General features: G+C 51.0%; 1 protein-coding gene across 3 annotated transcripts in view; it reads left to right on the top strand.

Annotated features, from left to right (window-relative positions):
• Nucleotides 1-23,949, top strand: part of GLI2 (GLI family zinc finger 2) — a 244,487-nt gene that overhangs the window by 174,977 nt on the left and 45,561 nt on the right. For 2 of the 3 annotated variants that reach the window (XM_036023599.1, XM_036023598.1), the window contains exon 3: nt 12,234-12,339. The exons of the other annotated variant lie outside the window; for it this stretch is intronic. In XM_036023599.1, coding sequence (XP_035879492.1) covers nt 12,234-12,339 — 106 coding nt within the window. The remainder of the gene's footprint in view (nt 1-12,233; nt 12,340-23,949) is intronic. 3 annotated transcript variants of the gene reach the window in all.

Below are 23,949 nucleotides of genomic sequence, written 5' to 3'. Positions count from 1 at the left end.
TTTCAGCTCTAGCTCCAGCTCCAGCTCCAAATCCGGCCCCAGCCAACACAGTCTTCAGTCTTGGTGGAAAGTGCACTGTCCCATCAAACGGGAGCTGGCTCACGTAGACACAAGTCCCTGCCCCTGGTCCCTGATTGGTCAGAATAGAACCACTCTGATTGGTCAGAGCTGCACAGCTTCAGTTGGATGGGGAAAGCTTCAGTCCTACTAGTTGAACTAGGACTCCAGGAACTCCTTTATAAAGGCTAGTTCAGATGGCAGAAACACAGTGCAGGGAGGCAGTTTAGCACAGAGGCTTCTCTGTGAAGTAAAGTTTGCATGAGGGGCCCCTGCACATATATGGCTGCCAGGTTCTATTGGTGTAGTTTTTTGTTTGTTTTTTGTTCTTTAATTTGAGCCTAGGTGGCCACCAGGAGCCCTTCTTAGGACTCAAGGATCACCCTAGGGACTCTCTATTTTGTCAGAAGTTATCAGGAGTCCACACGCCCACAGCCTTGCTGGGGAGCACCTGCCCAAGCCTTTGGGGAAGGCAGTGGGCAGCATGCTAGGCAGAATCAGAGTGGCGTTGCTGACACACTCTGCTCTGCCCTGCCCTGATGGGCCTGAGAAGGAGCAACCCTGTTGTTAATCAGTTAATTTAAATGACCAAATATAAGTTTGCAGGGAGCTAAGATTCAGAAGTGAGGAAGAACCAAGCTTTGGGGAGAATGCTCATCACCATGTTTTTTGTATTGCTGGGATGTTTATTAACCTAGATGAGAAGACTATAAACAATCAGAATTCAATAATGATAACTGGTTAGGTCTGTGTTGTCAGTAAGGCAGCCACTCACTGCATGTGGCCTTTGAACTCTTCAGATGTAGCCTCTTTGAACTGAGATGTGCTGTAGATGTCAACCAAACAAATGATTTTAAACAGTACAAATTAAAGAATATAAAACATCTTGTTGGTAATTTTTGTATTGGTCATGGACTGAAGTGATAATATTTTTGATATGCTGTTCAATGAAGTTATGTTACTAAAATTATTACCAGTTTCTTCTTTAGTTTTTCTTTCTTTTCTTTAATGTGACTACTAGAAATTTTAAGATAACATATGTGGTCCACATTATACATCATAGGCCAGGGCTGCATTTGACAGGGGGTCAGTCACTAAGAAAAGAGACTGGTTTTGAGTAGAGAATGCTTTATAAAGAAAAGTTCCATTTGAGTCACAAATCATCACTGGGACCAGACTAACAAGGGGCTCTGACAAGTGGTCCTTAGGAGGACTGCTTCAGTGAAGAAATGAAAAGCATTTTGTAATTAGCTCTCTACTGCAAGAAAGTGCGACCTGAGTGCAGTGCTCAGAAATGCTTGAAGGCTGTTCTCACGGCAGATTCCATGTGTGGTTTCGAATCTCATGGACTGGCTTTGGCAGGCTCTCCCTCAGAGCACTCCCTCAGAGCACACCCTGCAGTAAGGGCTACCTTAGCCAGCTAGGTAAAGCCTGGTGGGGACTGAATGCTGTGGCTCCCTCGAGAACTGCAGCAGAGTGACTACAGACACTCCTGGAACTCTTGGGAGGATATGAGGCAGGACTGAAGCACCAGACTGGGGAAACCTCTTTCTAAAGCTCATCAGGAAAGGGGCTGGATGCTGCTGAAGGAAGCAGAGTGGCAGGTATACCTTGGGACCCGTGGAGGACCAGGCAGAGGAGTGGCGCAGACATCCCTTGAGAGGGCGGAATGCTCCCCATCCCCATGATGAATAGGCTTTTTGGACAGTGACAGGGCAACATCAAAGCTGCCAGCTGATGGGGCTACTGGTACAAGTGGTAGGTGGATCTGTGGAGGGCGACAAAACTCAGGGGAATGTTTGTGTAGGGGAACGGTGTGGTGTTGGGTCCTCACTGGAATGCCTGCATCCATCCCAGGCCACCTGTCCCACCTGCCCCAGAAGCAGGTGGGGTGAGCTCTGGGACACAGGTACCAGCTCACAGGGCACTCTTCTCCAGGCTCTTGACCTGATTTGTGTTTTCTGCGAAGTCCTTTGGAGGTCAGCAGGGAAGACCTTTGGAGCTGCAGTCCCCTGGGCCACAAATCTATTGTAGATTTGGGGTCCTGCACATTACTTTCTTTGGAACAGAATCTGTGGCCAAGACACTTTTCGAACTTAATCAGGCTTGGCCTTCTCTCAGGTTTCTTTCGGTCCTAACATTTTCTAATGGGGGACCCCACTTGTCTACCCTGATCTGTCTCATTCCTTACCGTGGCAGGCATCTCCCCAGGGTCCCTTTGGAGCACCCCCCTCACATTCTACCCCTAGTTGAAGGGGCAGGAGGTCCGTGGAGACGGCCACCCCAGCACTCCTGGGGCCCTCGTGCGTGTCTGGATTTTTGAAAGCCCTTGACACATATTAGCTTGTCTCTGCTTTACAGTCTCTGTCTGATGTGGGTCCTGTCACAACGTTCATTGCACAGATGAGGGGACCAAGTAACAAGAAGGTGACATGAAGCAGCAGTAGGGCCAGGCTTGGTTACTATGTCAGCCACAGCCTCAGTACTGTCCACCACAACATTGTGGCCCCCAGCCCAGGTCCTGTCTGCTTCGTGTGGCTTCTTCCCTTTGTCTTCACCTCACTACCTGAGGGTGTCTCAGTTAGATAAGGTTGTATAACAAAAATACCATAGACTGAAGGGTTTAAATGACAGACATTTATTTCTTACAGTTCCGAAGGCTGGGAAGGCTGAGATCAAGGCATCAGCAGATTTGCTGTGTGATTGCTGGTTGTTCATAGATGGCTGTCTTCTGTCTGCATCCTCATGTGGTGGATGGGATGAGGGAGCCCTCTGAGTTCCTTTTCTAAGGGTGCTAATCCCGCTATGAGAGGTCCCTCCAAATGCCCATATCATCTCCCACAGGCCCCACCTCCAAACATCATTACATCAGGTGTTATGATTTCCACCTAAATTTGGGTTGGGGAAACATACACATTCAGTCTCTAGCACAGTGGACTGGTCCCAGGACTGCCCAGGTTCCTGTGGGGTGAGGGCCATGTAGCACTCGGGTCTGGCCTCTCCCTGTAGCATGTGGTCAGGCACGTGGCTAGCCCTTACAGTGAGCACTTCTCTCCCCTATGCATGCCTGCCCACCCCGCCTGGAGACCAGCCTCAGGGCCCTGCCCCTGTGTGGAGTAGTTTGCACTGGTCTCAGCTTCATGAACTCTCCTTTTCCAACAGCTATTTTGTCATATTTTGTCAAGCAACACCTCTTGTAAAGGCCAGCCTGTGGCTCTGGAGTAGGCAGTGTACAGTGGTAGGCCCAGCCCGAGGCCCTGGTCCTGCCAAGTTCTGTGTGGGAGCAGGTCTGACAGAGAGTGAGCAGCCTGGGCCTTAGCCCGCCGGACACCAGCCAGCTTGTGGTGTTGGAATTTCCTGTCTGATTTTCATTTCCCCCTCCCCCTACCTAGTGAGACAGAAACACTGTTTAATTGCACACTGTGGAGTGCCATTCAGGATATTATTATTCTTATTAAGTGCTTCCTGTGGAGTGGTGCCTGGGCATCAGCAGAGGCCTTTGGAGCAGCCTGTCCTGGGCTTATTATTGGGAGTAATAGTGCCATTTGCAGAAGGCCTGAAAACAGACTTGCCTGGCCACTGAGAAGGAGGCTTTCCTGGACTCCTCTGCACTGTCATGCCCCCAAGTTCTGATGTTTGGGCTGGTGACTTTGTTCCCACTGGGAGAGGCCTTGACCATCTGAGTCAACATGTCTCAAGGGTTGGCCTTTGAAATCATCCAAGTTTCAGAGTTGACTGAGGCCAGCCCAAGCCAGGGAGGCATGCATATGTGCCATCCCCTGTGCCTTCTCCCAGCCCTGCGTGCACCTTTGTTCTTGAAACATGGAAAAGCATACGTATCATGACACCTTCAAAGCTTACATTTCCTGTGATGCCCACGTTCCAGTCCACTACACAGAAGCCCTGGCACATGGGACGGCATGCTAGCCACCATATTTGAATGTCACACCCAGGGCTCTCTTGTCAACCATGTTGAATTTCTTCAGCTGCAACCATTCTCTACCTAGTAAAATGCATCCATCAGAGGCACAAATATGAGAAATAATCTCCTCTTATTTACTGATGTAAGTGGGAACTCTGATGCTACAGCATGTACTGGAAATGTATAAAGAGTAATAGGCCAATGGAGCTCCAAATGTTGGTCCTGAAAAGCATTGTCAGCACCACCTGGACGCTTGTTATAAGTGCAGATTCCCAGGCCCACTGAAATGGGAAATCTGGAAGTGGGGCCCAACAATGGTATTTTAACAAAGCCTACAGGTGATTCTTAGGTCTGAGAAGTGCTGGTATTAGTGACTTAGGTGTTCGTGGTACAACTTGTTATCCCCTGGAGGACCCCAGGAAGAGGTGTTCCTTGTCCCATGTGCACACGAGAGGCCACAGAGTTTGGGCAAGGATTCACACTGCACACAGCTCTGTGCAGAGCACCATCAACTCTTCTGGACTCTCTTCACATTGCCTGAGCTTCACATTGCCTGAGCTGGAAGAACTTGTTGTCTCTCCCTTCCCTCCAGGTCTCCCTGTATTGGCCCCATCAGGCCTCCCTGACAGCCTCCCTGGCTGCTCCGGGCTCCATGGGAATCTCTGTTCTCTGAGTCCAAGACCATTCTGGAAGGCTGTACTGCATGGATCCCATCAATCACAGAGTGTCAAACTCTGCAACTTTGCCCATGGCCTCTGCACAGCTGCCCCTGGTGCGGCAATTGTGCCTGTCATTCTCTGGGACCTCCAAGGCACCCAAGCAGTGTCCTCATCCAGTGACTGAGTAGGGAGGCCTTAGGTGGGCCTGGAGCCCAGGGTTGAGAGTTGTGCCCTGTGTGGTAGGCAGCTACACTGTGGATTCTGGAGAAAGCTAAGGAGCTGAACCTGGTGAGACCCTACAGCCTGTGCTAGTCAAGGTCATGTTAGAGGTACCACATGTCTGAACATCATCATCTCCCTGTTAGACTGAGGGAGGGAATGTCTTGTCCAGTCTCTTCTTTGTAACTAGTGTTGCCATTGCTGGTATCTTCTGGAAAGACTGAGCTCCAGCTTCCCTGAGGAGTGGGCCTGGGATCCTCACATCAGTGGGAGGGAGTGAGGTGTGCTGCCCTGTGGGATATATGATGAGCCAGCTTCAGTGGCTGAAAAAGAGCCCTTAACCAAGCAGGCAGCCAGCCAGTGTCCAGCAGAAGGGCTGACTGATTTTCCAGGACATGGGGGCACAAGATAAAGGTGCCAGTCACCACATGATTGACATTTTCCATTTTGTGGAGCATCTTAGCATTCCTGTCCCCTGTGGGTTAAATGGTTGAATTGGTGAATGGGTTTCCGGGGTGGGATGGAGAGCAGCAACCTCTCTCTGATGGGAGAGAGTCCTCCCAGAGGCACACTCATCCAGGCCATTGATCCCCCCTGCCCCACTTCCTGGAGAGGAGAGCTGGGTATGCTTTAAGGCAATTGGGTCATTAAAGGGATCTCACCCTCTGAACTGCCACTCTCCAGCACAATGGGAAGTGTCACCCTCCTGGGACCTGGTCGCATCCTCTACTGCCTTGAGCTTCTTTGTTGCTGACTTTACCGAGAGAGCTGATACTTTGCTGCAGAACAGGTGATATGACTGAAGTCAGATGAGGCAGGGATATGTGGGATTCGTTTAAACACGATCCTTTCAAATAAAATTCACAACGATGTTTACTCGCTGGAACTACTAAGCCACCTGTGAGTCCCCTCATTTGGGAAACGCTGCAGTTCAGAGTAGCTGGCCTGAGCCTCCTGTGGGATGGGCCCTGTAGGATTGATTTGTAGGAGACATTTCCTGCAGTGCCCAAAGCCATGGCCCAGCATTCCTGCCCATCCCCCTCCGTACCATAGCAAGTCAGGAGCACTGAGTGTGCATGGAATGAACATCTAATCGTGGTGAGTTCCCATCTGATGCATTGTGGTGTCCCTTACACCAGGGGTCAGGGAAAAGCTCCTGTCATGACCAGAGGTTGGAGCCTTGTTCACATCTCCTCCAAGGTTCACACTGATGGGGAAGGGAACTACCCTTTCCTGAGTTCCTGCTTTGTGCCAGAGATTACGGACATGCTGCACAGTAGTTGGGTGGGTGTCCTACCTACTTTACAGGTGAAGACACTGGCTCGGAGAGCTTGTCACTTGCTAGGAAGTGACAAAACTAGGGCTCACACCAAAGTCTGTCTGGTTCATGGCTCACGTGCCTCCTACTCCTATCCCAACTCCTCAGACCATGGGGACAGGTCATCCCCCTTAGGGCTGTTATTTGACCGATGTGCAACTTAGGAGCAAGCCAATTTTAATCTAGCCTGTCTGCCATTTTCTCTCTCCATATTAGGACCTTCCTTCTTCAAAGATACAGGTGTTTCTTGCTGCCCGGGTCCTTCCATTAGGGGGAAAGTTAGCTGGTGAGTCATCAACACTTTAGCGTGAATTTGATTCTGTGAGTTTACCACAGGATCTGTTGGCTTTCCAGAAAAATAATGAAACAGTTTCCCTGGATATTATTTTAGGTACAAGGAATTATAAGGGAAAGGAACACGATCAAATTAGTCTTTAATGGGGAATCCCAAGCAGAGTCCCCTGTGGTGTGAGAGAAATTGGGGGCCAGGAAATCTTTTTCTGGTTATCAAAGGCTCATTTCAGCTTATCAGAGGCTACCTGGAGCCCATCAGAGTATCCATGATGCAGCCATAGCACTGGCTTCCTGCAGGGTGACTCTGGGGCCTAAGAAGGATGGGATCCATGACCTGCTCTGGCCCCTGGCCCCCTGCCGGAGCCCCACAGGCTGTGCTGAGATGAGTGTGTGCTCCATCCTAACTCAGACCTGCGCTGTGCCAGCACCAGGCCTCCTTCCAGAGATACCTGTCCGTGCCATCCCTTGGTCAGTGACAGGTTAAGGAAGCTCGTCTCCCAGAAACCCACGTCTTCCCTGGTCCTCCGTGTTGTAGCAACACATGACTTCATCCGAGGAGAATTCTGGCAGCTGTGTCAGCTGCCGGGTCATGTTAGATGACCCAGTTTTCCTGATTCTTTGTCTGAGCTGTCTGCCGACCTTGCCCCATCCTTTGCTGCAGAAATTCACTAGAGTAGTTATTAATGGAGCCTCAGCTAGAGCTGGGCTTCCAGGGGAGCCCCCCACCCCCTTCCCAGTGCCCTGCTCACTCACACAGTGAGATCCCTAAACCAGGGACACCGCAGGCACACATGCTGCGTCACCCCGGGACCACCGTCCAAGGAGCATTTGGCATTTAAACCTTGGCACAGAAAAATTCTGGTGTTAAAAAAGAAAAGCCATCATGCCACCACCCTCAGCTTCCCAGACTATTGGTGTTTCTGTGTAGGATCAAAAACAAATGTGTGTTTTCTTCAGAGGGGGTTGTGCAATCCATATGAAATTCCCATCTCAGAGTTTCTTCCTCAGAAACTTAAAAAGAGAGCCATTTCTTTGAAATAGCATATGGTGTGTATTTTTTTCCCTCTGCCGGAAGGACATGATTTAGTTTGGATTTTTGTTTAACTTGAAGAAAGAGCCCACAATGCAAACAGTGTGTGGAAGGGTCTCCTTCAGCGTGCTATTGAAGGCAGCTCTTGTTCTTCATGCTCATCTTCATGTTCCCCGGATGCAGCTGATGGCCTCTCGATGGAAGGGTTTCTTGCAGTGGTGCACAGTGGTTTCCTCCTCCCTGGGCTTGGCCAAGGGACCCCAGGCTGAGCATCTACCTCTGAATGTTTCCTCCAGGCTGTGTGGGTCAGTCCTTGCTGGTCTGAAAGGTCCTGAACCCTCACATGATCCAGGGTCAACCTTCACCCTCAGTTTACCTGCACAGTTGGGTGCAAAGTTGGTCCCAGAGACAGTTTAGGAGGGTATCCTACAAGTGGGCTCAGGTGACTGTGGCTGGTGGCTGAGTAGGTCAAGAGTGTTACTGGCTCAGGGAGTCCCTCCCCTGACCTGCTCAGGGACCCCTCTGGAAGCCTCAGTGTGTCACCAGCTAAGACCAGCAAGGCCCTTTCTCAGAGGCACAGGAGACCGTTCACAAATATCAAGAGAGTTCCGGTGGGAGGAAATTAGAGCTCGCTTACTCCTCACTGTACAGATGGGTAATGTGAAACCCAGAAAGGGGATGTACCTTCTGCAAAGTCTGTGGTCACTAGTGGCAGGGCCAGTCTGGGATTCCTGTCCAGTGCACACCCCTGCTCCACCCCACCACCACACTAGCCCTACTCATATGGCCTTCTGAAAACTTTCGCCAAAGCATGTCACTCCCTGTTCAGACCCCCCACCCCACTGGCTTCCAAAAAATCCCAAAGTCCTTCCCACAGCCTGTTCAGGCTTATAGGACCTTCTGTCCTGTCTCTTCAACCTCCACCCTCTGGTCCAGCCAGGTTAGCCTTGGTGCTGAAATTGCCAGGTTCTTCCCTTTGCACTCGCCATTTCCCCTGCCTGGTGCACCCTCTCCTGCTGGGGCACCTTACATATTCCCACCCCACATCCAAGTCTCCTCTCTGTTCCCTGGCCCAGCCCAGTTTCCTCTTAGCCTCATCATCCTCTAACATTGTGTCATAAGTATATTTGCTCATTCATTCAGGGCCTGTCTGCTCTTAGGGAAGTTCTACAGCTCTGTGAAGGTGACAGTGTGGGCTGCTGTCACTACACTGCTCCCAGGACCTAGATTTGCCTGCTACATAGCACATGCCCTTGATACAAGGTAGATGAATGCACGAGCGGTGAAGAGAATGAAGGAAGGAATGAACTAATGAAGGAACAAATGACTCATTACTTCTATAGTGACTGCTGCCCAGACTTAGCCCCACTGATGTGAGTGGACTTGGCCACTTTAGTGAAGATGGGCAGAGTGGTCTGGACCACTTGCTAGACGATCACAGGCACTTTGGCTTGTCCTGAGACCACACCAGGTACATTCTGTGTTGGATGTGAGCCCCCTATTGCTGCGGGCCTGCTGTGTGCTGGATGCCAGGAAACCACATGGGGCTTTGTGGGGGAGAGAGAGTGAAGCCATAAACTGACTGATTATTACTCTCCTAGAAGTAGACCTATCACTCAGAGCCTCAATGTTCTTTCCTAAGAAATGGGGATGAGAAAGGGCTGGTGGTAACACTAAATGAGATGCCATAAGCAAAGGCCCATGAGGTAGGGGCTTCATTAAAGACAACAGTGCCTGTAGCACTTCCTCTCCCTGACCCAGTGGGGAGTTGGCCACACTCAAGCTGCTGGCTGACCTAACACATCAACACCTGCAGGTGAGGAGCCTCTGACATGTGTTCCCAGGCTCCTCCTCAGGACTGCAAGGGTATGACCTTGAAGGGGCTAGAACTGTGGCCCGAGCTCCTGCTGTCTGCTCATTCCATGGTGTCAGCTGCCTTAAGGACAGCAGGAGCTGCCAAAGGGCCTGACCTACCACTTGGACTTGAGAGAGAACTGCTTCCTCAGAGACTGGGCAGGAAGGAGGGAACAGCCCCAGCTGCAGCAGGACTCTGGATGGTCTCCCTTCTTCTCCCCAGGCTCCTCCTCCCCAAAAACATGCACACAGACACACAGACACACACACACACAGCGCCTAGCCTTGTGAAGCAGCCAGATCAGTCTCAGTGCCACTCCATGTCATGTTTTCATGGTAAACTAGCATAAACACGTCATTCCCGTAGATGTTTTGGCTCTAGACCTGGGAGAAGTTGCACTAATTCTGTGCAGAGAAGCATCTCTGTTCACAGCTGGTTAGGCAGGGACCTGGTTGGAAGAGTGGGGGAATCTGGTGTTGCATCAGGGGACCCCCTTCAACCCTGCAGGTGAAACACTGGGGAGAAGAGCGCACAGGATGCTGGGGGATGGCCAGCGGGAAGACCAGGAATTCTGGGATGCATGCAGCTCGAGGTTACTGCGAAGACCTGGGAGTTGACATTATTTGCAAAGAGCTTAGAGCAGGGCCCAGTACTGTGTGTGCATTTGTTAAATACAGGAGGCCCCAGGCATGCCCCTTGCACCTGGGGCTGCCTCTGAGTATTCATTCATGCTGGGCAGAGGGCAAAGCCATTACTAGGGCCCTGGATTCTCTTCCTGGCTCAATCATTTTTTAGCTCCGTGATTTTGATTCTCCCCCAGCCTCTATTTTCTCATCTGTGACATGGGTGCAGTAAAACCTACCCTGGTTGCCTCAGGGGGCTTTTGGATGTGCAGGGAAATGTTCATAAATACACAGAAACAAAGCATATTTGTTTGTTAACCATACTGTGATTCACTCTGCCTGGCCACATTAAACAAGCATAAAAGCCCTTTCCTGCATCTCTGGGGAGGTGAGCACTGCTTCCTTGCTTGAGTTCCCTGGGCTTCTGGAAGCCCAGTGTGGCTCCCGTGTGGAAATGGGCCAGCACTGGCCCTTCCTTCTTAGAGGCCAATTACCCTTGGAGCCCAAGATTTCTGGAGTCTGAGTCTGACAAATTGATTTAATTAAGGTGTGAAGATTATTTTCTTTTTTCCCAGTTCCTATTAAAGATGCCAGTATTGTGGAATTATGTAGATAAAATTGAGTATTTAAAAATTAAGTTTAGCCCTAGCCAGGTTGCTCAGTTGGTTGGAGTGTCATCCTGTACACCAAAAAGGTGTGTGTTCGATTCTTAGCCATGGCACTTACTAGGTTTGCAGGTTCAGTCCCTAGTCAGGGCACATACAGGAGGCAACCGATCGATGTCTCTCTCTCTCATGTTTCTCCTCCCCACTCCTCTCTCTCTAAAAATCATTTAAAAACATAGCCTCGGGTGAGGATTTAAAAAAATAAGTTTAAAATGTCAGGAGAAAAATTCCTCTGGTTAAGAATTCACAGAATTCAAACCAAGGGTCCATCAGGGGATAAATAGGTAACCAAAATGTGGTGTATTCACAGGAACCATGGTATAGTGAAGGGCCCCTGGGGACATGATGCTAAATGAAGTAAGTCAGTCATAAAAGGACAGACACTGCATGGTCCCTCTCACATGAGGGACCTGGAATAGTCAAATTCATAGAGACAGAAAGAACGGTGGTTGCCAGGGGTGGGGGTGGGCTGAGAGATGGGAGTTGTTTAAGTGGTGTAGGGTTTCAGTTTGGGGAGGGAAAAAAAATCTTCTGGTTGGATGGTGGTGCTTGTTGTACAATATGAATGTGCTTAACTGTCCTCTACCCTTAAAAATGGTTAAAATGCTAAATTTTGTGTTATATATATTTTACCACAACCAAAAAAAGAGTTCATAGTGTTTACAATATGGTACCAGAATCTGTTTGCACAGAAACAGCAGCATTATTTGTATGCATTTATTAAGTGGGCCTGGCAGGCTGCTGGCCTGTGTGCATGAAAAAGAAACCCTCCGCATTTCTCTAACTAGTCAGCAAGTCACACTCACCGACAGATTCCCACTGGCCCACAGCCTTCTGCCCGAGTGAGAGGTGACTGAGAAACCTCCACTTCTTAGCCTTTTTCCCAGTCTAACTACTTTTTAAAGAGCCTTGTTTTCCTAGCACCTATAATTATGTTTGCCTCCAAGGTACCCAGGAATTTTTTTTTAATAAGCAAAGAGCATCCTACAATTATCATGATGATTTGTTGAGGGCAGGCCAAGTGCAGACGGGCTGACTCACCTCTGGAAACCAGTGCTCACGAGCTGGCATTTGCTTCTTGGAGGCACTGCCAGCGTACTTGGGGTCAGTAATTAATATTAAGAACTGGAGAATTAACATACCCACATAGGTGTCTGCTGGCTACAGCTGGAGCGGTCCCTGGCTTTGCAGATGGTTCTAGGTAAATACTGCCAGCCTGTGTGGATGCCGTAACCCAGGACTGCTGGAGCCACACGCAGCCAAGGCCGGGATGGGCAGAAGCCTGTCGGCTCTGTCAGCCCTGATTTGCGGCAGAGTCTGTAATCTCCCTGAGTTCAAAGAGCGCTTAGCTGCTTGCCTTTGTCAAGAGCACAGTTGGGGATCTTTTATGTGAAAGATGTAGGATTCTCAGGCTGACTTTGATTATTTATTCATCCCTCTTCATGGGTGTGTGATAGCCGGGACACCTCAGAGCCCCCTGTCCTGACTGCTCTTGCTCTGAAATTCATTGAGCTTTAAAGCCCTTTGAAAATTGCTTTTTGAGGGTGAGGAAAGGTTTTGAAGTCCTGTCTCTCTCTCTCCCCCTGTACAGTGCCACAGCACCTTTTGCCGCCGTTCCATGCTCCCTTACCGATTGACATGAGACACCAGGAGGGACGGTACCATTATGAGCCTCACTCTGTCCACGGCGTGCACGGGTAAGTTCTGCCCTCTGTTCGCCGCCCCGGCATGCAGTCGCCTGCCGCTGGGGAGGCCAGGCTGCCCTCATCCCCAACCTCTGCTGCTTCTGTCTTTCTTTCTGGAGTTCCTGATCTGCATTGCCCTGAACAGAGCCAGTCCCCTCTGCCACCCGCAAGGGCACTGACCTGGGATGCTGAGTGAATGCTGGGTCGGATGTGAACACCCAGCTCCCCTCTGGTCACCTGAGAAGGAAGAGCGCTGTCTCACACCTCATCACTTCCAAGGCTGAAGACTCTCCTACCATATCCAGAAGCACCTTGGGGCTCTTTACCCACCCATACAGTGGGAATCCCCTCCAGGCCAAAGTCCCGTATATGTGAGTATGGTGGCCCATATATATGGGACTACCATATGTGGTATGGTGGCCTTGGTTATAGGTTGTCCCAGCATAATAATTCATAATGCCCCTTTTACTCCCTCAAGTGTGCCAACTTGGACACTAAGGTTACCCTGCTTATAAGGATAAGCTCAAAGTTATACTTTGGGGCCTCTTCCTGCTCTCTGCTTGGAGACCTGCAGTCTGTGAAGCACCAGTATGTTTCACTGTACCTCTTGAAGCCACTAGGATGATGTTGCTTTTCTTGGTCCTTATTACTTGAAGACCCATGCCACCCCCATCTGTCTGCTTTCAAAAGAAAGGCCAGAATCTTCCCCTCATCCCCACCATCTCTGCTGCTCCCGCACCTGCCTTGGAGGGGACCTACTGTACAGGATCAACTACCCTGTGGCCCCTCTTGACCCAGCCACCTCCCTGTTCAAGTTGCAGTTTGTGTTTCCAGCACAGACAACCCTGTTGCATGTTCCTGTGCCTCGGGTCCTGCTGCCCAGCCTGACCGTCTCCTACAGATCTTCCTCCTGGGGGTATGGGGATCCCACACACTGAGTGGGCCCCTTCCCCAATTCCCACTGCACTGATGCACCAGAGCGATCCATTTTACACCTGTCTCCCAGCAGGCTCTGCGCTGCTGCCCTCTCATTTCTGCATTGATGATGGCTGACACGTAATAGGTGCACGATCACTGTTTGCTGAGCACACAGACTTCTCCATGCATCCCACCCACTGAAGACAAGCCCTCCTGCTCTCCTTGCTCCCATCTGAATGAAGTCAGGAAATACTTGCTGAGCACTCACAAAGTTCAAAGCAAGCCCTGTGCCTGGTCAGGAGGCCTGTGACTGAGAAGGCATCCCAGGCCTCAGTGACTCCTGTTTCTGGGCACACATCGCCTCCCCAAGGCAGATTAAATCTGGGATTTTTATTTTCTTTTTAAAAGTATATTTTACTTTAAAATAATTTCAGACACATAAAAGCAGTTACAAGAATAGTACATAGATTTCCACTATTCCTCAAATGTTAACAGTGCTATTAACTGGCTTCTAAATCTTGCCCAGGTTTGGCCAGTTGCTTGCTAATGTTTTTTCCCCTCTGGTTCCAGACCCAGCCTTTGCATTTAGTTGTCATATCTCCTCAATTAGCTTTCATCCAGGACAATTGCTCAGGCTGTCTTTCGTGACCATGACACTGTTGAAGAGGACAAGCCAGTGACTGTATAAAATGTTCTCCGTTTGAGTTTGCCTAGTGTTGCCTCTTGGTTCAATTCAGAATATATGCATTTTGGGGAACAATGAGAAAAGAGGGGCTGCGCCCTTCCTGTCAGGGGGCACGTCATGGCAGTGCTGGTCATCGCTAGAAATTAATTTTGTTACTCGGTTCAGGTTGAGTTCCTCCACTTTAAAGTTGGTCCCTTTGTAATCACTAAGTGTGGGGCAGTACTTCGCTCATGTGTAAGACCCTGTTTGTCCTCACATTGTCATCTGCAAACTTTAACGTCCATCGATGGCCCTTGTCAGAAACAGCAGTCGCCAGTCTTTGCCAAGCAGTGCTTTTCTGTTTCCATTATTCCTTCCACTTTTATCTGTCACAGTTCTACTGTAAGGAACAGCTGTCCCTTCTTTCCTGTTTCTTTATTTCTTTAGTTCAAATAAAGGCATTTGTATTTGTGATATTCTATGAGTTCTAGTCTCTGGTTATCACTGTTTATCCTGTTGTTCAAAGTGTCCCAGACTTGAACATTGCCTCCCATGTCTTTTGACATGTTGGGAACTTTTCATTTTACTTCAGTGCATGCAGCAGGGTGTCACTTGACTAGGACCTGCTGCTGGCAGCCTTGGACGCACTTCAGCCCTCTGCCCACCTCCAAGGGCCCGCCCGCTGCAGTGATGGAGACCGCAGTTCCAGCAGATCCTGGGGCACTCGTACATTTGGAGCTAGTGGATCAGTTGGTGGCATCTGAGAATCCTAAGCCCACTAAAGGAGCTGAGTCCCTGTCTGGAAGCAGGGTGGAAGGGCTGATTTCCTGCTCTTGAGAAATGGTTGGCTAGTCTGGCAACACAGATCTGGGGCACAGCAGACCTGGAATGAAGTGCTGCCTGCAAGGGGCCCAGTGCTGCTCGTAGTCATGGCCCGTGCTGAGGGCGCCCTGGAGGGGGAGTCCGTGCCTGTGTTCGTCACTCTGCAGGGGAACATCCAGGCTCGCATCACCCCACATTCCTAGGGGGACTGACAGAGATAGAAGAAGGCCCCACTGTTGGCAAATGCTGTGTTGTAAACACTTTATATTTCATCTCACTTAACACTCTCAGCAGCCCTATAAGGTGTGCATTTTGTGGCAACCCATCTTACAGATGAAGGAACTGATAGGTTAATTAACTAAGCCTCAGGACCACCCACTTAGGAATTCAGAGAGTCAGAGATCTAATTATAGTCCCCCGAGTCACGCAGCCATACACTGACCTGCCTTGGAGTGTATGGATGACCTCAGGACCCCTGGGCAGGCTTAGCTGAATCCTTCCTGAAAGCCTATACTGCCCTTTGTTAGGATTCTGCACCTAGGTTAGCGGTTCCCCAGCTTATTAGGAATGCAGCTTCTCAGGCCCCGGCTCAGACCTGCTGATCCAGAGAGTCCAGGGTGGGGCCCATGATCTGTGTGTCACACGCCCTCTGCAGGCCCAGGTTTGAGACACTCTGGGTGAGCAGGGCCTTGTTGTTGAATGAGGGGCCCTCCTTGTGCTAGTGGGGAGCTGTGGCTGGGAGGTCACCCCGAGTCTTCTCTAGGCTTTGCCACTCACCAGCCCTGGGTTGGACATAGGCTGTGTCCCACTCTGGGCCTGCTTCCTTCCTAGCCAGGGAGGGGCAGAGTGTGAGCCGAGCACCACCGGGAGAAGTGGAAGGTGATGATGGCAGGGAGCGGGACAGTCAGACCAGGCTAGGGGGCCTGTGGAAATGGTCTTGGCACCCACCTGCCCACGTGGCTCTTTCACTGTACTTGATAACTGAGGGGTGGTATAGTTGTTTCCTGTTGCTGCTGTAACAAATCTCAAAACTTAGTGGGTTAAAACAATATGAATTTGTTCTCATAGTCCTGGAGGCCAGAAGTCTGAAGTAAGTCTTATGGGTCTAACATCAAGGTGCTGGCAGAACTGGTTCCTTCCAGAGGCTCCAGGAGAGAAGAATCTGTTTCCTTGGTTCACAAACCCTACCTCTCATCACGTTGCCCTTCCTCCCCCTGTGCCTGTCCTCACATGGCCTTGCACCTCTTCTGTGGTGGTTTTCTCCCTCTGCATCTTTCATAAGGACACCTGGGATTGCTTGAAGGGCCCACTGGCTAATCCAGGACAATCCTCAATTCAACATCTGCAATGTCCCTTTTCTCATACAAGGTACCATTCACAGGGATTGAGACCTGGACGTCTCTGGGTATCATTGTTCACTCACTTGGGATCATCAAGCCCCAGTGGTGAGTCTGGCCTCACACAGCAGCATACAATACAGCGTGTCTCTATATTTGTGCAGGGCCTGCAGCAGGCCTGGCTCTGCACTGTGGCTGGTGTGCTGTGTTAGTTCATGTTCCAGTTGCTCTGTCAGATGGGGTAATAATCTGCATCTTACAGAGGCAGACACAGACGCTCGGCAAGGTATAGTGACTTTCATAGGTCATCCCCTGCAAGGTGGGTATGCTTGCTTCTGCTCAAGGGTTGAGGGAGCAAAGGGTCCCCCTCCCAGCCAAGGGGGTCTAGACTGGTTCACAACCCTGCTGTGGGCAACAGTAGTATTTCCCACATCCTGCTGGGCTAGGCTTCCAGTGGCCCCACCTTTTCCTCAGGACAGTTTGTTCTCAGCCAGGTCAAAGTGGGGCGAGGTGAGTGCTGCAAAGCTCACAGCTTTACCCCTGCCCTCAGTGTCCCAGGTAAGAAACAGGAGGAAAATGGCCCCTCTGGCTCTGGCTTCTGTGATTAATATGGTCGGAGCCTGGTGGAACGCCCGATCCATCAAGCCCCAGTTGTAGCCTGCTCCTCCTCGCTGGCACCAAATGTGTCTAATTACACAAACATTGCTCAGCAAATGAGGTGCAGTGTCGTCTCCTGTCAGCCTGAGTCAAAGCCCCTGCCTGCGGCTTCTTGCACAGGGCCACTGCTCAGGCATCCAGGACCCCAGGCCACTGGACTCCCAGGTCCTGGCAGCTCCATGATTGAGCCCCCAAGCCATTGGTCAGGTGGATGCTCCGCTGCAGGACTGCTTGGTCCTGACCTGGCCTACAGGGACATAGCTGCCTCCAGCCCTGCCAGGCTACCTGGCCTTGAACCCCAGTGCTGACTAACCCAGAAGAATAAATCTCAGTTTCCTCATCTGTAAAAGGGCATAGTGCATGATAAGGGCAACTATACCATCTACTGAGTTACTTTGAGAATTAAGTGGGTTAATTTAAGTGAAGCAGGAAAGTTTGGAAACATTCAGTAGATGCTAACAATGATTATTATTACTTTTGCTATTCCACTTGCCTATCAGAGAGGGACGTTCACTGCAGGCCAAGAGACCTGAGGCAGGCCATGACAGGTCCTTGGAAGTGGCTGCTGTCAGATGACTATGACATAGGAAGGTGGGAAATTGGACTGAAGAAGTACCACTGGGAATGAAGGGAGGAGGGGTGTTTTTCCCTCAAGTAGAGGAATTTGGACTTTATCCTTTTGGCAACCAGGAGCAGAAGGGGTGGTGAGATTTATTTTCAGGGTAACTGGAGGAGCATTTAAAGGATGGACAGAAGTGAGGACCACAGCTATCATCGTGGTCCTTGGCAAGAGGGGAGCAGGGCCAGGGCTGATCACACACCACTGCAAACAGGCAGCTACACGTGGGAGGCGTGGGGGCAGGGGCGGGGCTCAGCGTGTGGACACCCACCCAGCACATCCTAGCTGGATGGCTCCTACTGCTTCTGTGGAGCCACCCTGCTCAGTCCCCTGGAAGCACAAACCCACGACAGGACTTGCAGAGTTTACTAATGCTCAGATGGTTCCAGAAGGGTCCGTGGCACTGCCCATGGACTCCTGGTGTGGTGTATTTTATCTGTGGAAACCACAGCCGATGGGGAGACAGCTGGGTCGGGGGTCGTTCCTGCTGGTCAGGTGGAGTTCTCTTGTGGCCCCCAGACCCCCACCCCCACCCCGTGGGGACATGCACCTGAGGCTCCAAGAGTCCTTTTTCAAGGCTGAGGGGGAAGGCCCTGCTGTCTCTCCATTGCCAGGCGACTGCCGGCGGGAAAGAGGAGCATTTTGGATCTCTTCCTGCCCCTGGACACTGGCTCGTCCCCATATTGTGGGGACCTAGGCAGAGGCATGGCAGGGCCCCCGCTGGGACTTCCCTTCTCAGAGTCATACAAGCAGGAGTGTGAGCGGCCTGGGGCTGAGATATACTCATGTCCTGGTGGGGAAGGTAGACACTCTTGTCCCTGGTCCAGGAGGCCAGGGTTGAACTTTGACTCACTCCATTGCTTGGGGTCCTTCCCAGCCCAGCCCTGCCTTTGGGCATCAGAGAGGACTAATGCCAACTGTTTCCAGCCCAAAAGGGTTACAGAGACCATCTCGTGCAGCAGTTCCCAAACCTGGTTGCATTTCTGAACTGGGGTGTGTCTTAAAGGTGTACATTCCTAGGCCCCTACCCCAGATGTCCTGGTTCTTTCAGGCTAGGGTGAGGCCTGGGAATCTGCTTGTTTACAGGCACCCACAGACCAGAGTCTGGGGCCACTACAGGCCACCTTGCTTATTTTATATGCAAGAAAGTGGGCCCAGAAATGTGTGTTGGCTTTCCAGAGTCATAGAGCCTGCAGGGTGGAGGGCCTTTTCTCTAAATGATGAGGACTCTGAAGCACGGGGTGTCAGAAATCCCCCAGCTCCTTTTTCTCACCTGTGCACAGATCTGGTGCCTGCAAGTTGACCAAAATCATCCATATTCTCAGCTTGCAGGAGGAGGTGAGCATATTGGGGTGAGGGGCAGTGAACAGCTACATCTCAGCCATGAGGACAGTCCCCTCCTCTCTCCTGTGGCCGGGCTCCATGCCTGACCGCTAACATCTATAACCCCAGCACCTGCCTAGATTCTGGACCTGACCACCCCTAATCGCTCCCCTGCAGGTCACTGGATCCTGAGCCATAGGCACTGCAACGATCACAGCCCAAGGCTACCACCCAAGGCCACCCTGAGTGGAGAAGGAGAGAGGAGGGGGCTATTGCTAGGGACAGATGGCTCTGGGGCTTAGCTATCAATTCATGTAAAGTCAACACTCTGGCTCAGGTACTTGAAGGAAAGAGAGGGGAGCCAGCTGGTGGGTGGGAAGACCTCCACCTCCCACCATCATCTGCACACTTTGTCACATGCACAAATTACCCAGAGTCCCCTGAGGGAGCTGTTAAGGATGCCTGGACCCCACCACATCCTGGTGATTGCATATTAATGGAGATATTTAGCCCCTCTGCTGGTGTGCTTCACTTAAGAAAGTAGTTTGTTTACTGTCACTGGCTGAGCTCATGAACTTCCTAGTCCAGGGGGATTTGAAGATGGCTTTTTCCAAGGTCAGTGTTCCATAAAGACTGCCGTGTTTGCTGTGAGATCAGTAAACACGTCTGTTCAGCCTGCAGCTCACCTGCATTGTCTTGGGCCCTGACAGCTCTGTCCTCAGCCAGTCACCGAGGAAAGAGGGGATCAGACACATACATTTTCTTCTTGATTCCTGGCATAACACACCAGGTTCATGGTTCACAGAGGACTGACTTTGTTTGTGTTTCACAAAAAATGTTCTCCTCCCTCAGCAAACGTTTGTGTTTTTCAGCGACTTGTGGAAAGCTGAGACTTCCGAAGGGCAAGTCTGCCTGACTCCTGGGCCCAGAGGCTGGATGGGCCTGAAGTCACCCTCCAGGGCCTCGTCCCTCCTCCCCACTTGGCCCCTCACTCTCCTGTCTCCAGGGAGTGCTCCCTAAAACCCACTGTGGCTGACCACTCCGTCAGAGCACCTGGACAGCAGGTGGACACAGAGCCCAGAAAGCCCTGGGACCAGGCAGTTTGTGGGACCAACAGGGAAGTCTCCCATCACTGCCTGAGGACTGTGTGACAGAAAGATGTGGAGCCTTGGCTCCCAGTGCTGTGCGTGGCCCCGACAGGCCCCGACAGGCCCCGACATACCCCTCTGGCAGGTCGCTTCCCCTCTCTGGGCAGCCACAGCAGCCTGGGTTCAGCCTCTGGATTATTTCATCTAACCTGCATCAACACCCTACACTAGGAAGGCAGCATTGTCACTCCCACTGGTTTACGTGGGGATACCAAGGCAGAGTGAGATTAGCTTCTTTCTTCAGTGACATTCTTCTAATGAGTGTCACTGCTCCCAGGCACAGCTGGGATTTGAACCTGGGCAGTTTGATCCTAGAGGCCCACTCTTCACCTTGACTACTCTGCTGAAGACTCTGAGAGTCTCAGATATTCAGCTCCAGGAAGGTGTTCTGCAGCGTGGCACAGACAGCTCATTTATAATGGAGCCTGGCCTGTAAAAGTTTAATGAGGACCACGTCTGATAAGGCGGCCTGCTCTTTGATCTTGGATGAATGCTGGCCCCTCACAGAAGAGGAGCTGCCTGGCTCTGGGCTTTGGAGAGAGCCCATGTGGTCAGCCGAGGGCAGGAGGGGCCCAGGAGTAAAGCACAGCTTGGTATACAGAAATGAGGCAAGTCTGCCACCGGGATGGTGTGCAGCACAGGCATGGGAGGAGCTGCTCCTTGGGAAGGTCCTGCAAGGTTGGAGGTGACCCGCTGGACCCTCTCCCTCCCTGCTGGGCCCCCATCTTCTTGGCCATTCCCCATCCCACACCCCCCAGAGGTAGGCAGAACAAGGTGGGGCACAGTTCAAATCCTGTCTCTGCCGCTCATGCCCTTTTTGTCCTTGGGCTGGCTATAAAGTGGGAGTGTAGCAGTACCCCACGTGGGTGGTTGTGAGGATTATATGAGTGAGTGAAGCACATAGAACAGCTTCTTGTTCAGAGTGAGCACTGGACAATCATGTGCTTTTCTTGTTCTCGTGTGGATGCTGAAAGGAAACCTACATTTCATCCCACACGCTCCACTGAGTTGAGGGCGGATGGCATTATATCCAATCCTCCCAACACCCTGTAGGGTGGGTGATATTCTCCCCAAGTCATAGAGGAGAAAACTGGTGGTTCCCAGAATTTAAGAGCTTCCTACAATCACTCGGCTAGTTAGTGAGCTCGGACCCCCATGCTCTCACTCTTTATGCCATGATTATTGTTGGAAAGGAAGGGGAATTTCAGTGCAGGTCTTAGGGCTGCAAATATCTTATTCCTGCTGGAAAGCATGGAACAGAACAATAATTAACCCAAAGGAATTAATCACTAATAGTAAAATTTCAGGTGTTGATGGGGTAGATTGCCTGTTGGGGCAGGCAGTCCTCTCCCACTGCACACGTGCAGGCTGCCTACTCGAGGTAGAAGCTGTTGCCAGTGCCCTGCACATTAGTTTATTCGCCTCCCTCACTGTTGTTGGATGTATCTGTGCCCCACGTGCTATCCACTCAGGATCACGCCTGCCAGCTGGAGCCAACATTTGTGAGGCAGTGCAGGAGCAGTGCCCTGCATGAGTCCTGCCACTGCCAGTCTGCAGGCCTCCATCACTGCAGCCAGCTCTCCTGCATTGATAACGTGTCCTGGTGCTCATGGAGGAGAGAGATGTTGGTCACGGGAGCTGCATTTCTGGAATGTGAATTCGACCTGTCTTGCCTAAGCAAAGTAGAAAGAGATTAGTTGTTGCTTACTCATGGGGGAAGTTCATTTGACCATAGTCACCCAGTGCCCTTGTGCGCCAGCCTTGTGCTAGGTGTTGGGGATAGAGGCCCACAGGGGCACAGTCTATCTCATGCTCTGGGAGGGGCGTGGGGAGAAGTTGGGCCGTTACAGGTTGGTGTGCTGGAAGCAGGGCCAGGGAGCACCCAGAGCACCAGGCAACCGGGAATGGACAGCATTTGTCTGCAGAACCGCCAGGGAGGCTGCCTCTCCATATCCCACCCGCAGCCCACCTGGGGCCCCACTGCCATTGTGGGCTTGCCTGTATTCCCGTAAGGGGCCTCCATTCCCATGCCAGTGTGTAAGAGGGACCTTTTCAAAGCACACAGTGGTGGACTCAAAAGTTTGGTAAAAATCGGCAGCACACCCACCTCTGAGTAGACGTTTATCTAAACTATTTGGGATTATCCATCTAGTTTTGACAGGAGTCCAGGAAAGGAAATTCCACACACCACTTTGGCAGGCCTGGCTGAGCTGAGGAATTCTCACTGGGGGGAGCATCCCTGTACATAGCCCTCCCTGCCTCCAGGCCTTTGCTCATTGCTTAAACTCAGACCCCTAGTGAAGTCTAATGAAATGGCTCCTTTTACCAAAAACTCCCTCTGACCCCCTAGACCCCATGACTCATATCTACTCAGGTACCCCTTTCAGCCCCCTCACATTTGCCCTTAGTAAGCCATTACTTTCTGGAAGATTCTGCTCAGCTGTGCTCAGCCAGGGGCTGTTCTTCTTATAGACAAAGGCCCCTCACACCTGGAGGTTAACCCATGCCTTTGGTCACCCGCAGAGGGCTAATCCAGACCAGCTCCCCCAGAGCCCTTCCTCGGGGCCAGCTGTGTTCCTGCCCAACCCCCTCCACCACAGACACATGGATCCCGTCCAGGGCCTCCTACCCACCCCAGCTCTGCACCAGCTATCACTTTGCTAGGGAAAACGACTTGATACTTCCCTCTAGTTTTTTATGCTTTTTGGGTTTTATGTTTGAAAAGCTGATAACCTTCCTATCTTCCTGCTCTGAAGGGGGAAAATGTGATAAAGGGTAGGCAATTGAATTAACCCCTGTTGCCTTTGTGGCTAGATCTTAACCAAGTCCATCTGTATGGCCTCCTTTGTAGGAGCAATTTTATAACCTAATTTCCCTACCAAAACATCAGTGTTTACTTAGTGAGAAATCTGCTCTTTGTCAACTGGAAACAGTGGTTTCTTTATTATGGCCTGTGTAGCAAGTAACAGCCGAACACTGGCGCTCAGCTTGGTCTGGTGCAGTGTGTGGGTTTGCAACGGGACTGGGGTGCGTGGAGGCTCGCGTGGATTGCATGTGCAGTCAGATGCGTGTCGGGCACAAGCATGCCTGTCAGGCGGGCTGGGACTGGCCAGAGGGGACCTTGGCAGCAGACAGATGCAGTGGCCAAGGTGAGCCCACTGGGTGATGAGGGAGACAGCCACTGAACCTGCACACGCTTTCCAGAAGCCCACACAAGTTCACTACCAGCCCCTTGGCCACTCCATTCCCCTCTCCAGCCAATTGCTAACCCAAAGCCAGCTTCCACCTAGCTATGCTTTAAAACTTTTTTTGATCTTATTAAATATCAAAGACATACAAAAGAATAGCAAAAGCATGGTTAAAATATACATCCTTGGACACTGCCCAGCCTAAGGCCTGGGGATATGGCAGCACCTTTGGGGGCCCCATGTGCCCCATTGCTGTGCAGCCCAAGCCTCTTTGCTCCACATGCTCTGGAGTTTGTAGTCTGTCATCTCCAGCATCTGTAGTATCTACCTTGTAGGTGACACCCCCCCTCAACAGTGCATTGTTCAGTTTTGCTTTGTGTGCTGTATGGAATCACTGCAGGTGTATTGTTGGGGAACTTGCTTTCCACACCATGCGTTTCCATTTGCAGATTTGCCCATTAATGCATGGGGCTCTTAATTTGTTACTTATCACTGCTCTGTGTTGACAGGCATCTGGGATGTATCTGTGTCTTTGCTGTTTTGAACACCATTGCAGTGGGTCCTCCACCACCCTCCAATCCCCAAGAGCAGCCTGTCCCTCAGAATGAATGTGTGTCTGGGAATGAGACTGCTGAGTCAGAGCATGTTCACGGCATGTTTTAACATTCCTCGGTGTTGTCAGACTTCTGTTGGGTGGTTTTGCTGACCTCGCTCCCTTTGGCAAGGTTCAAGGGCTCAGCTTGCTCCACCTCCTTGTTATCAGCATGATGTCATCAACATTGTCATCTCCCTGTGACTCTACTTTTCTGTTTTCCTCATTACTAATGAAGCTGGGGAGCCTTTATTTATTGGCCAATGATGTTTCCTTTTTATAAAACACCTATTCAGCAATTTTGCCCATTTTTCTATGGCATTGTCATTTTCCTATAGGTCTGAGTAAGCATTT

Source organism: Phyllostomus discolor, chromosome 4 (assembly GCF_004126475.2).
Source record: "Phyllostomus discolor isolate MPI-MPIP mPhyDis1 chromosome 4, mPhyDis1.pri.v3, whole genome shotgun sequence".
Classification (NCBI taxonomy): Eukaryota; Metazoa; Chordata; class Mammalia; order Chiroptera; family Phyllostomidae; genus Phyllostomus; species Phyllostomus discolor.
The sequence above is the reverse complement of the archived record's forward strand: the minus strand, read 5'-3'. Positions and strand labels throughout refer to the sequence as shown.